Genomic DNA, 14,218 nt, shown 5'->3' with positions numbered 1-14,218 from the left:
TATGCATGTTTTACAAATCTAAAACTGAATGCAATGCAAAAAGAAATGAAGAAAAGTAAATTAACTTCCACAATTAATTAATAACAGGTAACGTTTTAATTAGTTGATTGTGTGAAAGTTGGCACAGCAAGACTTTCTACCAGCAATACTAAATCAATGTAAATAAAGTGTAATCTAAATCCAGTCATGAGATCTGAATGATTCAGGGGATTCCTGGGATATAGAGCTTTCCCATCTTCATCTCATCTCTAACTCACTGATTAGAATTTAGCCAATAGTAGTAGTTGAAAATTGCTTCAATGACCTGACTGTCCAGCCTGATTTAAAAAAAAGAAAGGTATCCAAACTGCATATTTGGCACCATTATAAAGCCACAAACTGTGTGAATATGGAGACTGAATTCTCCTCCTTTCAAACTGCTCCTCCAAGTTATTGGCGGGGCAAACTTGAATTGTAACTCACTAATTTACCTGTTCTGCAGACAGAACATAATTTGTCAGCCCAGTACCTTTAAGAAAAATGAGCTGGAATTCCAGGGATACAGTAGATAGGGAAACATGGGGGTGGGGAAGGCACTGAACATATAGGCACTGAACAGAATACCTATTTTATGCACAGGTGTGAAAATAGCTTTATTCATAGAGTTAAGGCCAGAAAGGATTTCCTAAACTGACCTCCTGTATAACAGTCCAAAATATTTCATCCACTTACTCCTGTACTGAAACTGATAATTTATTTGACTAAAGCATATTTTCCAGAAAGAGATAGTCTTCATTTTCTTTTAGAAGATGCAGAAACTCCACCACTTGCACTGCTAGTTTGTTGCAATAGTTAATTATCCTCACTGTTAAAAAGGTGTATATTATTTCAAATTTGTATGATTTCATTTTCCAGCCATTGCTCGTTATGCCTTTCCCTGCTAGAGTAAAGACCCCTTTAATACCAGATATTTCCTCAGTGAGGAAAATCTAATTAAGTCACCGCTCTTTTGATAAGATGAACAGTTGCACTCCTTAAGTCTCACTGTACAGCATTTTTCTCCAGCTCTTGAATCATTTGAGGCTCTTCCTTGCACCCTCTCCAATTTTTCAATATCCTTTTAAAAACATGGGCTCTGGATGGGGACACGGTATTTCAGTATCAGTTTCACCGGTGCAATATCATGATAAAATTGCCACTCTACTCAATGCTCCCCCTTTGTTTGAATTCCTTTAGTTTAAGCACGCAGTGGTCTCTTTTCCCATATTTAGATTTCAGATCTTTGGTACAGACTGATATTTAGAACAGCTTACACAGGGAAGGCAATGTGGCTATAGCATGTCTACACAGCCTGCACAAGTGAGCATCTTAGCCAAGGTGGATAGACTTGGGGTAGGGGGCTTGTACTAGCATTCTAAAAATAGCACTGTAGACAGTGCTTTGAAGTTGCAGTTCAGGCTGGCGTTCTGTCTTTCAAGTACAGAGAGGAGGATGGGCTATTTTTAGAGCACGAGAACAAGCCCCACTAGCCTGAGTCTATCAACCCAGGCATGGAGGCTCACTCCTGCAGGCTGTATAGACATACCCTTACTGGCTAACACACTGACTGGGATTCATGAGACTTGGATTCTATTCCCAACTTTGGTTACAGAACAGGCCAGTGGCAAACTACCTTCTCATATACAAAATACAATACAGTTGAACCTCAGAGTTACAAACCGCTCAGAAATGGAGGTTGTTCCTAACTCTGAACAAAACATTATGGTTGTTCTTTCAAAAGTTTACAACTGAACATTAATGTAATACAGCTTTGAAACACTACTATGCAGAAGAAAAATGCTGCTTTCCCCTTTTCTTTTTAGTAGTTTACATTTAACACAGTACTGTACTGTATTTGTTTTTTTGTTTTGTTTTTTTTTTCTTCTCTCTGTGGCTGCCTGATTGTGTACCTCTAAAAGAGGTGTGTGGTTTACTGGTCAGTTCGTAACTCTGAGGTTCTACTGTATTGTAATAGATTTTCAAAAGGTAAAAACTAGATGAAATTGTGGGCATGTCATCTTAAAAATTAGCTAAATATAATGCCAACAAAAATTAACCCATTATGTTAAAAATATGTAATCGCTATAAATACATACTTGCATAGTTAAAACACCTTAGGGCACATCGCATTTAGCATACACTGGTGTAACAGAACAGAGTTTAGCCCTTTGTCACACTGTCAGGATACCAGTATGAAACTGGGTTTCTAAATCTCAGGCAAGACAATGCAACGTAAGATTTTGAAAATCCAAATGAATGCTCATTTTAATATCCTTAATCAAATGATAACTTGTTTGATTACCTTTTCATATTCAGATGACATGTAAATGCAGAAAAGACATGAAAGTCCATTTCAGTATAATTAACTTTATTTTGAGGAAGAAGAGGTTTATATGTAATTATAATTTTTCTATCCATATTGGCAACTCCAGGAGGACTGGAAACTAGAACTTCCTTAACCATCATTGAAATACCAACAAGAGTTTCTATGAACAGCAAATTATATAACTAATTGCTATGTTCAATAAATATTTTTCTCCTGCACTGATTAAAGGGAAACATTACTTTGAGTACAATTTAAAAAATCAGTTAGATTTGTAAGGTTTTAACTTCAAATGTTATCCACTGTGTACAAGTCCAGAAACTTTTCATCTATAAAAGCAACCTTAATCTTCAGCATACAAGAAACTGTTTTTCCAAAGAAGTTAAACCAAATATCAAATTTTGCTATAGCTTTAATATTCTATACTCAAAGCAATTTGACAAAAAAATCCCATGGGTTCATGACTGTCGAATGAAATTTGTCATTACAGAAATGGTTCAGAGGTGTTGCTTATTTTTTGAAATTAACAGCCAAGCATTAACAGAAAGATTAACAAGTTATTTGGAAACACAGGTTTATATTAAAGTAGCTGAATGTGTATATTACACACAACATGCAAGCTTTAAAAAACATCAATACTCTAATCTCCTCCTTAGATTAGCTAGGAGCACAATTGTTTTAAAAACAAAAAAACAGACAGATTTACAAAATGTAGTAACACTTGGGATTTCTATTTAGTTTTGCTTAAGATGTTTAACTACACAAAACTACAACAATTACAATTTTAAGAGTATTACAATAAAAAGGGGTGGAAAACAGCAATACTTCAACTGAAAATATGTATCATCTAAATAAACTAAAGATCTTATAAGAGATTTATGGGGAAGGGTGGGTGTTAAGGGAAGGAAAGAGACCGAAGGGAACGTCAGAACTTTATTTAAAAATCATGTCCACAGCTGTCATTCTTCCATTCTTCAGTAGCGTCCTGGAAAAAGAGTACAGTATTACTATATATTTGCACATTCAGACTTGCAATAGCAGAACTTGCACCATGGCAAGTCTTTTGTTGCCACATTCAAGATTTCTTATTCATCACAAGTTCATTTTGTATTAACACTAACAGATATCAAGTCCAGATACACTAGAACAGGTTAATACAAACTATTTACATATACTTACTTGGGCTATAGGAACGGGATCTTGACCGTGATCGATATCGGCTATAATAAGGTGAAGGTGATCGTCTCCTTTAAAAAGGATATAAAGTTTTAACATCGTTATGAAAGTGGCTTTATACAATCACTTCTATAGGATATAGTTGTTCCCTTGATACTGGAAGATTTTAACTGTATAGTTGATTTAAATCTGATTTGGCAGTGGCTCTCTATGAAATATTTAAGGAGCCCCCAGCTTCACTATTCCAAGTGTTGTATTTAAACTTATGAGTTTACCTATGCCATGTTTATTATCTTATATGGTGCTTCAAAGTGTGCATGCCCTTCTGCAGACATGCAGAAACAAGTCCTTGCCCCAAAGAATTTACAGTTTAACTCAACAACTTTGACAAAGGAGAAAAATACAAGATTTTTAAATGGATCTGATACGAGGTTTAACCACCTTGTAATTATTTTTATTTTCAACATAGTATATTTTCCATTTTGTTTTAATCTTTCCTTATTTTAATTGTATTTGCACCCTGGCTTATTTACATTCATTCTTATTTTAACTTTGGTTCAGAGATCTTTTTTTCTCCTCCCAATTTTGAACTTTCACCTTTCTATTACATTAGCCTTTCTTCTAGTTCCCTACTGACTATTATTTCCCTTTCTCCCCCCTCCCCTTATTCCTCCAAGAATTAGCACGTGGATTGCTGAACATGTTATTTAGCTGACATAACCACATTACTAGGGCTACAAAGCCTGCTTTTGCTGATCTCTCTCTTAGAAGTCACTCGAAATTTAAGGACACCAGATACATGAGTTTCAAGTCTCCCCACAGTAACTACCTTTATTAAAAAAATAAAATGAAAGAATCAAATATGAATCAAACTGGTTACCTGTACCGGTAGTCATATTCTTCATATCTGTCATATCCCCTATCATATCCCCTATCATAGTAGGAATCACGACGACGACCTGCTCCTCCTCCACCACCACCGCCGCCACCTCCTCCACTGCTATTTAAAAAAGGAGGAAAAAAATACAAGCATAAAAATCAACATTCTTCCTTTTGAATTGTAAGTTCTCTAAAGTTATCTTCAGCATCCTCTTAAGTGACAACTACTCACTGTACATTTTCTGTCTCAGACTCAGCAGACCCAACATTTAAAGGGAATCATTAATTGGGTGGGGTGGGATGCTGATGTTAAAGAATGTTGGAACAATTTTTTCCCCATCTTGCATCTTGTTTATTTTTAATATATTCTTCAATCAGTAAATATTGGGCTTTAAACTATATGTTCCCCTTAAGCAAATACTATACTAAACCAGGGTTTAACAGCATACCTCTACTGCAGCAAAACCACACAGTGTTTGCAAATACTTTAGAGATAAGGAACAGCTTTAAAAAGGCAGACAAAAGGGAAATCCTCAAAGTAAATATATTGCTGATAGTGTCTACAGTTAAGTCCGTGTTAAAACATTTAGTTTTACTCGATCTGAGGTCCGTTTACACAGAATGAAGAGCGAATTCCTTACTGGGTTGGCCTGCCCATGTAGATGCCGGGGGTGGGGGTGTGCGCTCTCTTGGTGATGGAGTAATCCACTCGAATCCTCCTGCCATCCAGCTCCATGCCATTTGCATGTTCCATCGCCTGCAGGGAAGACAGGGGCACGGCCATTAGCTCCGCGAGCGGCTACGCTAGTTAATGAATAGGTAATAAAATGAGCACTTCGCTTTTCAGTAAGCGGCGCAAGCCCTGAACGACCCGGCACTCTTCAGGCTGGTTACTAGCGCCCCGTTGTGGCGAGCAGCGCGTCTCTTCCGCCGACGTGCCCGTCGCAGAGGCAGCAGGCGGAGCGGCAGCGCTGCCTGCACCGAGGCGCTGGAGTTACGTGACACGCGATCCCCGTGCTTAGTGCTAGCCATTAACATACTGACGCTTTCCCCCGACTTCGACATTCAGCCAGCAAAAAAAGGTTAAGAGGCAGCAAAAGCAGCTTTCCCTGCACTGTGCATCCTTGCGAGCTCCTGCTCCGACGCGGAGCGGAGGGGCTCATTCAGAAGCCGCGCACACTGGCTTCCTACAGAGTGCATATGGCCGGATTACTGCTAGTCGGCTGCCATTTCATGCTCTCTCTGCCTCCTGCCATCTCCCTTACAAGGACCTACTCCAGCAGAGCTTAATAAAATGGCGGGTTCAGCCTACATGGATACCTAATTACAACCTTCCTCCCCACTCGCACTCTGCAGCTCGCTAAACCGATACACACCAGGGACTGTGCTGGAAGGCGGCGCCCTCAGACAGGGCTGAAACGTGCGCACACCTTCCCGACCCTCACTGCCCCCTGCTACTCTGGGTTTTGAATCAATACAATGGCCCCTCGCCCTATTCCAAATCATGCAAACTGGAATTCAAAGGGGCATAACGCACTTTCAAGAGTTACCTAAATATAATGTAAGAGTTTAGTCAATGAGACCAAAGTTAACTGCCATCATTTAAATGTATTTATTACCTTACAATTAAGTAGTATTTGCAATAACCAGCAATTTCTGGCCCCTTTCATCTAAGGGAGTTTTCTCAGCTACTACCAGCTTTTTGGGCGATCAATTCAGATCAACACTTTCTATTTTCCTTCTCCTATGCCAGCTAAATAGAGTTTTATTAAAATCAGCATACCAAGGTGTGTTTCCTTTATATATATATTTTAAGTAAAACAACACTTTTAAATGATACACAAAGCATTTTCTTTTACAGACAAAAAGTAATTAAAATTGTAACTATTACAACAAAATTGGATTCAGAAATGGTTCTTTTTCAAGGCCTTTTTCTGGCCAACAAGAATTTTATAGTTTAATGTTAAATCAGTGCAGAGGAAACTACAAGCCAACACCACATGGTCATTACTTATCTCCCTACCAAACTGGAAATAACACAATTCTCTACTAACCTATTTAATGGCACTTAGTTTGCTCTTTAATAATGCTGTTTAAAACTAGACTATATCGCCACCTAGTGATTTCTATTCAAGCTCGAAAATATAGCAGCTAGATTTAATACTGAATAGCAAAACAAAACCATGGGAGAAGCAGCAAAATTCCAGTCTTTCAACATTACACAAGCATACAAATACAAGGTTTTGAAATGGCTGCACAACCTTTTAAACTACTCCAATAATGTCATAAAATAAAAATCATGTTAAGCAACGATGAATTAAGATATAAAAAAGCAACTGGCTACATAAAAACACTAGAAATTCAATAGGATTCTCAACTGGTAACATTTTGACTAGAGGTATCACAGAAACTTGATAAAGTGCAATAAAGCATAAAAGTTGGAGTTAAAATAGCTTCCACCAGAATATAAAGTAAGATCTCAGGAAATATGAGCCAGTTATTTTGGTCAAACCTTACAAAGCAAATACGGCTGAAGTGAGTCCGTCCATATACAGATTTTTGGTTTAATTTTTGTTTAATTGAAGAACTAACACTACAAGAAAATGTATTTCTATTTTAAGTGGTCCCTTCCTTTTCAGGGAGAAGTCAGCCTTGGAGATGATCCATTTTGAGAGAGACCTAATTTGCAAATAAAGTTGGAGAATCTTAATAATAGGAAGAAAGTCTTAGAACTACCATTTAGATATGTACCTGTGTCTCTCAAGACAAATATAATTCTAGGGTCTTATTGTAAATGACCCAAAATATCCATAAATTTTCCTCAAAGAACATTAAGTACATTACACTTTTAATATAAAGATTAAACAGTTTAATTTGTAGTTTCACAGCTCTTCAGAAAACCTGACTGGCCTCCCTAGTGTCCCAAACAAAGGCTTATCAATAACAACAACAAAAAGTTGAAAAAAAAAAACCCGATCAGCATTAACTGTTAGTAAATCGCTTTAAGGTTATTTTTAACTTCCCCCCTTTTTTTATTAACATATGTGTATTACAGTTTTTACAGAAGTCTTTATAGAAGTCTATTTACCTGACAGGCAAAAACAATAGGGCTTAGATTTTTTTTAAAAATGTAAATATCACAAATCATTTTCATAACCTGATATCTTCTGTCACTAGCAACTTTTTTTAATGATGCTCAGCACTGTTCTTAACAGCACAAAGCAACTAGAAATCCATGCAGTGATAGTTCATTGTTTGCTTTTGGCATCTAAGGACTATTGCAAAATGACTAAAACAAAGGTCACTTTGAAAATCTGCTTCCATTCTCTGCTTCTAAACAATCCACAGGTGAAAGAGCCCAAATTTAAGAGGAAACTTGTTAAAGTTTAATTTTGGTTTTAAACATCACCCTTTACCTTTTTAAAGGTATATGTTGTTTTTCCCTGTTGATTTTGCCCTTTTCTATTTGAACACTGATTTTCTCCCAAATACCTGAATGTTTCCAGAGGACCTGAAATCACCATGACTTTTATAAGATGATGTAACAAACAGACAGCACTTCTACAGAAACAAGTTGTAATAGTTTACTTGTGCAGATTCCATGGGAAAAATTCACTCTGTAGGTCAGTCACTATCTTAGCAGAAGGAGAAAGAGTGGAAGCATATGAACATTGGTAACTGCATGTGAATCCTTCATTTATAAGTTACCATCAAACCTGGATCAGCTTAGCAGCTGTTTATATCACTACAGATGTTCAGTGGCCTATTATCTAATTAGTAGTATGTGTAGATCCCGTGGACTGGTATACATATCATGGCCCTAGATGACAGTGGCCAAAGATTCAACAGGCAGAGAATCAACGACCTTTTCATCCTCCTAAACAGTGGTTCTCCACAAGGGATACACAGAGGTCTTCCAGGGGGTACATCAACTCATCAAGGTATTTACCTAGTTTTACAACAGGTGACATAAAAAGCACTAGTGAAATCAGTACAAACTAAAATTTCATACAACTTGTTTATACTGCTCTTACTGAAATGTAAGTACAATATTTATATTCCAATTGTTTTATAATTATATGATAAATGAGAAAGTAAGCAATTTTTCAGTAACAGTGTGCTGTGACGCTTGTATTTTTATCTGATTTTGTAAACACTTAGTTTTTAAATGAAGTGAAACTTGGGGGTACACAAGACAAATCAGACTCCTGAAAAGGGATACAGCAGTCTGGAAAGGTTGAGAACCACTGCCCTAGAACACGGATTCCCAAACTCTGGAACGTGTACCCCTATGAGCACACATCAGAAATTGTGCAATGGTGGATTTTATTTATTAATTATTTTGTTTATTGCATTTTCATAAGAGGCTACTCAGATGAAGCTTTAATTTGTTATATAAAATATGGTAGTTAATTTACGTCAAGATATACCAATGAGAATACAGATACACAGATTCATGCATCCGACGAAGTGGGTTTCTGCCCATGAAACCTTATGCGCAAATAGATCTTTTAGTCTTTAAGGTGACACAGGACTCTCACTGTTCAGATATACAGAGATGCTGATGAACAGAGCCTTCATTTTCAATCACCACACAGCACGGGTTCAGTTGCCAAGCAACTGTTTAGTCTTACTGAGCTCAGAACTTTGAGGGGTTTTGTTTCGATTATATATATAGTGCAAGGTATACATTATATATATACACACACATATACACACATGTAACGGTGAAATATGGACGAATGGCTAACAGGTAGTGTTAAGAAGAACACACATAGTACCAATAATGAGAAAGGTACAGGTATGCAGGCAGCTGGTAGATCTGGAAAGGAATATTGGCAGCTGGTAGATATGAAAGGGGATACATAATAAGAGGAATTTGGGAACCTCTGCCCAAGAAAAAAACACCCGGAGAGGATTGAGGGACATAGAAGGGCTTACACTTATGCCATCCATGTGTGTTGCACTTACTCAGTAGATAGAGAATTTCACTTTGTAGAGCTGTGAATATTTTTCATGAGGCCTAAAATCACTTAAAAATTGCGGCAATTATATGGTAAGATTTAAATAAGAGATGCAACCAAACTGGAAAAAAGATCTAACATTAGAGCCCTTTATTTGATGGTGTCTCTAACCGCAATGTACAGCTTCAACAATTTGTGAAACCAATGAAGCAGGCCAAGCATACTTAGTAATTTACAAATTCAATTGTAAAAACAATACCCTTACACATCATAAAAATGTTTTAAATAAAACTTACAGCTTTACCTCTTAAACAGCAGTTAATGACTTGAAATACATTCAAATATATCTACATATATTTATTTTCAGTATTTCTTTAAAAAAATTGAGATTATTTACATGGAAAGGATTTAAATCAAGTCGTTGGCTTCTATTACCTATTTCTTACCTGAAGTCTTTCCTATGTCATAATCTCTGCCACACAAAACAATTCTGATGCAATGGTCAGAATTATAACTTGTGATAGGACTAGACAGCCACAATGCATGAACAAATTAAAGCTTTTGTGAAACAAATATATTGCTTAATATCTAATTCAGATCAAAATAAAAGATACAAGCAAATTAAGCATATAAAAATTAGCTCCTCTTTTTACTTATTGTAATCTGTTAAATTTGACATTCAGGATTATATCTCCCTATAAGTCTGAGTCAATGTCCTGCTCTGGTTTAAGTATATGTAATGTTAAATATGTTATAAATTACAAGCAAGCCTGCATTTTACATGTTTAAAACATCCTGCTAGGAATTTGGGATCCTATTTTTAAAATACTTTAAAGAATGTGAGGGTAGATAAATATAGGATATAATGCAAATAATTATTTGTAAATGGAATGCTTTTCTAATGTTTCTATGAATGTCAGCAGTGCCAGGACATTTTACAATCAGCAAAAGTATTTTTTGAATCATAATCCCATAGGTCTGAGGATCTCCTTTGATCTCTGCTGGTGCATTTTGCTCTCAAATTCCTTCTGTACATTTGGTTGGGTTTTTTTTTTGTTTTTTTGTTTGTTTTTTTTTAAAGATGAACAGTTTTTTTAAAGCACTCACTGGATAATCTGTATGAGAATTTTAGAAGTCTGTAACAAACTATGTAAATTGATTTCTGAACACACCCAAAGGCCAGCACTGTAGAGAATAAGCAGCATTGATAAGACCACTGTTAACTATATTAATTAAATAATGTAAATATTTGATCAAAATATTTTTGTGGTCTTTCTGGATTTAAGTTAACTGTTCAGTGCTTGGAAAAAGGTGATGAAATGACCACCCTAAGATCTCTACCTGCAGATCAGACAACAAAGCACATCTAGCAACAATGTCAAGTTCATGCTTTATGAATGTGTTATGCTGACACCAAGAAATTAATTTATGAAGGCCAAAAAAAGCAGTGCAGTCTCTATGCCTACACAATCCTTGGTGCCTTTGATAAGCCTGCCAACAGTGTCAATTGCTACCACTTCTAAAAGTAGTTTTAGAATATGAACAAAACTGGATAGTCCATAGAACTGGCATCAATAACAATGAAAATTCCACATAATTACCAACACCCTGAGCTATCCAGTCTGAGTTTTCCTGACATATTTATTACTAACACACACAATGTTACAGCTATTCTACATGTGGTTTTAGTGAGAAGGCATTCCACCTCCCTATATATGCAACATTGTTACTGAAACGAATTTTAGCCACCAGTGTAGTAGTTGTGTTTCCTCACTGCTATATATATATATATATATATATATATATATATATATATATATATATATATATTTAGGTAACACAAACATTTCAGAAGATGCATGTTTTTCTACAACAGAAAAGTGAACCCCAAAACTCAAAAAGAAAGTAGATGGATAGGTGAGAATGGGCTAAAATTCTATCAAGGTGTTTCAGTAACAAATGCTGCAAACACATGGAGGTAGAATTATTTTTCCTAAGAACTTTATGATGGAATACCAATCCCATGAATTATCTCCAAAGGAAGAGAATTATAAATGGGATATTCCCTTGTAATAAAATGCTATTCCCTAGAAGCCTCACTCTGCAAGACTATAGGTATGTCTACACTTCCAGAGCTACACAGATGGATGCAGCAAGATAGACTGAGTGGGTTGTGGAGACCCACTCAATTGATCCTGGAAGAGCTCTCCAGTTGATACCATTAATCATCCCCCACCCTCCAAAAAGAGTAAGCCTGGGTCGATCGGAGGACATCTCCCATCAACGAAGCACAGTGAAGACAGCACGGTACAGCAATGTAAGTAAGTAGACAGAAGATACGCAAGCTACAGTACTTTGAGAAGTCTCCCTACGGGTGCGCCACTTCAGGCGACTTTTGAGCAGCAGTGGAAGAGGGAGCTTCAGAATAGAGTCCAGAACTAAAGATAATACTGCAGAAATAAGTGCCAGATTGGATCTGACGCATGGAGCATGGCATAATGTTTTGAAAACATACATATTGAAGCCCATGTAGCAACTCATCAGATACTAGTACACTCATCAGTAATGCTGTAGATGCTGCCTGCAATCTGGTTGAATGTGCTATCACCCACATTGGGTGAGATGAATAACCACAGCATCATAAGAAGTGATACTATATCTAGATATCCAACTTGATAGTGTCCAAGTAGAGGTCAAGAATGGTGTGGATCTATCTGCAATGTAAAAGAAGAGCCTAGGTAACTTTCTAAATTGCTTGATCCTATCTAAGTAAAAGGCCAAAGACCTTCTGACATCAAGGTTATATAAACAAGATTCCTGTAGAGAACTAAGTAGCTTAAAAAACTTCGTTGATGATTGGCTTTAATAAGGTGGAACTCTGATAGAACCTTAGGTAAGAATTTAGGGTGTGGATGTAAAGAGACCGTGCCCTTAAAGACCACTGTAACGGGGTGTAGAGGGGGAAAGGAGGGAAACAATGAAGTGGCTTTGCGGATGTTTACAGGAAACTCCTCCAAGCATGAGGAGCAGCATGGGAGAAAGCATGAAGGCACTTGTTTTGAAACTCTAACAAGTGGGTAATGGAGGCTGGCATCACAACCAGTCAGACACTGGAGTCAATCTCTTGATACTTAATGAGACACAATAGGGTAGGGCTATTAAGTGGTGCTGAGTTTGATGTTTTTACTTAAGTAGAGGGAGACTGGGTAGCATTTGGAGAGATGGCAGTTATCTGTACTCTGTGACATGTTGGATGGACCTAAATTCTACAGACAGAAATTTAGCACTTTGGTGAAAGACTGGAAATTCTGCTGCAGCTTCATACTGAAGAAGAATTTTCCATATTAAATACATACATGGTAAAGTCAACTAAATGTTGCACCATGATGATGTTTTTTAATCTGCTGCAGAATTTTGTACTGAATACACATAACCACATTGTGTAAGAGCTCAAGAAGGAAACTTGACACTATCAGCTGGTTAAGGGACAGCTGGAGCTTTCAGAAACTAGGAAAACAGTTTATGATTATGAAATAAGCACATTAGCCAGATGTTTCTGCTAATGTGGTTAGCAGTGAAAGTTAATGAGGCTGACACTGAAGCTGTCATAATTAGTTTCCAGAATTAACCCTCCATTGAGACAAAGGATAGTTCACACTTCTGAGAGCTACTGTTTCAGACTGTCTACACACTTAGAAAGACAACACGAAGTTAGGTTTACAGTCATTTCATGTTCTCTTCACAATCGTGAGGGCTAGAAACTTTAAAATGAGATCTTAAATTTTCCTTAAGATGCTGTCTCTGTAGTCAATCAGTAGCAGAAAACACTGGTAGTGAGTAACTCAAAAGCTGATCAGCTTTACCAGGATCACATGAAAAGCTCAAAGGAATCTTAATGAAATTTCAGACATAGCAGGTTCATGTGCACTCTGACAACAGTCCAAAAAGACACTTGTTCATAAAAGACTAAAACATAGCTCCATATTGAATAGGAATGAAAGTTAAGCTGGTTACATGGATCACTTAAGGGACACAAGCTGGCATGCATGACTTCTATGGCAACTAATTCCCAAAAGTATGCAAAGTTATGCTGTTCTGCCAGTTAGTTCTGCAAAACTGGCAAACAAGAGGAAGCATGATCTAGCACTGTAGATATGAACTGTTCAACAGAGGATCCAATCATCAGTCACTTCTCGATGCAATCCAAACTCTCTCAAAATTTTGTGGCCACAAAGCAGTGCAAATATGGGCTCCAAACAAGGAGCTGCGACTCACTTTGGAGACTGGGGGTGATGCGGTGGGTAAGGTGCTAATAACTATGATTTCCTCCCCATCCCCCAACCTCCTTTCATCCAACTGTTTCAAATGATTGTAGAGTGGGGTGGGGGGTGGGGTGGGGTGGGGGGGAGTAGAGTAAAGTACCTGCAAGAAAAAGGAAGGAGAAAAAGAAGCTTCTTTTTCTCACTCCTAAAAACTGTAGCCTTTTGTAGCTTTCCTCTTATCTCCCATCCTTGTCACAAGTGTTTAACAAACCTTAAACCCATGTTCTACATGCATCATGTGTTCTCCGTTTTACCGCAATTCCTGCATCTATTATCCCCATTTTACAGACAGGAAACTAAACCTGCAAATTCCCCGTCCATGGTTACACAAGGAATCTGTGGCAGAACCAGGAACTGAACCCAGATCTCTCAAGTCCCAGTCCAATATTAATCATCTTTCCTCTTCATCAAAATGCCTTCTGCCTCAGCACTGGAAGATTTTTTTTGTTTCTCAGCCACTGGAGTGCAATCAATCCTGTAGCCATTCCCTAATGACCAGGTTGGGGGGAGGGCAAGGAGAGGGGTGTCACATCCCA

The 14,218-nt window shown here is 37.3% G+C and overlaps 1 protein-coding gene across 1 annotated transcript in view; it reads right to left on the bottom strand.

Moving 5' to 3' along the window:
• Positions 1–2,369: 2,369 nt before the first annotated feature.
• Positions 2,370–14,218, bottom strand: part of TRA2A (transformer 2 alpha homolog) — a 44,831-nt gene continuing 32,982 nt past the window's right edge. The window contains exons 5-8 of the mRNA XM_067562062.1: positions 5,038–5,153; positions 4,398–4,517; positions 3,521–3,588; positions 2,370–3,326 (exon numbers count right to left, since the gene is read on the bottom strand). Of these exons, the coding sequence (XP_067418163.1) occupies positions 3,316–3,326; positions 3,521–3,588; positions 4,398–4,517; positions 5,038–5,153 (315 nt within the window). The 3' untranslated portion in view covers positions 2,370–3,315. The remainder of the gene's footprint in view (positions 3,327–3,520; positions 3,589–4,397; positions 4,518–5,037; positions 5,154–14,218) is intronic.

This window comes from Emydura macquarii, unplaced genomic scaffold, assembly GCF_026122565.2.
Source record: "Emydura macquarii macquarii isolate MOO-44397 ecotype Brisbane River unplaced genomic scaffold, CSIRO-AGI_Emac_v2 contig_2422, whole genome shotgun sequence".
Taxonomy (NCBI): domain Eukaryota; kingdom Metazoa; phylum Chordata; order Testudines; family Chelidae; genus Emydura; species Emydura macquarii.
Note: the sequence above shows the minus strand (reverse complement) of the source record. Positions and strands in the feature narration are given on the sequence as shown.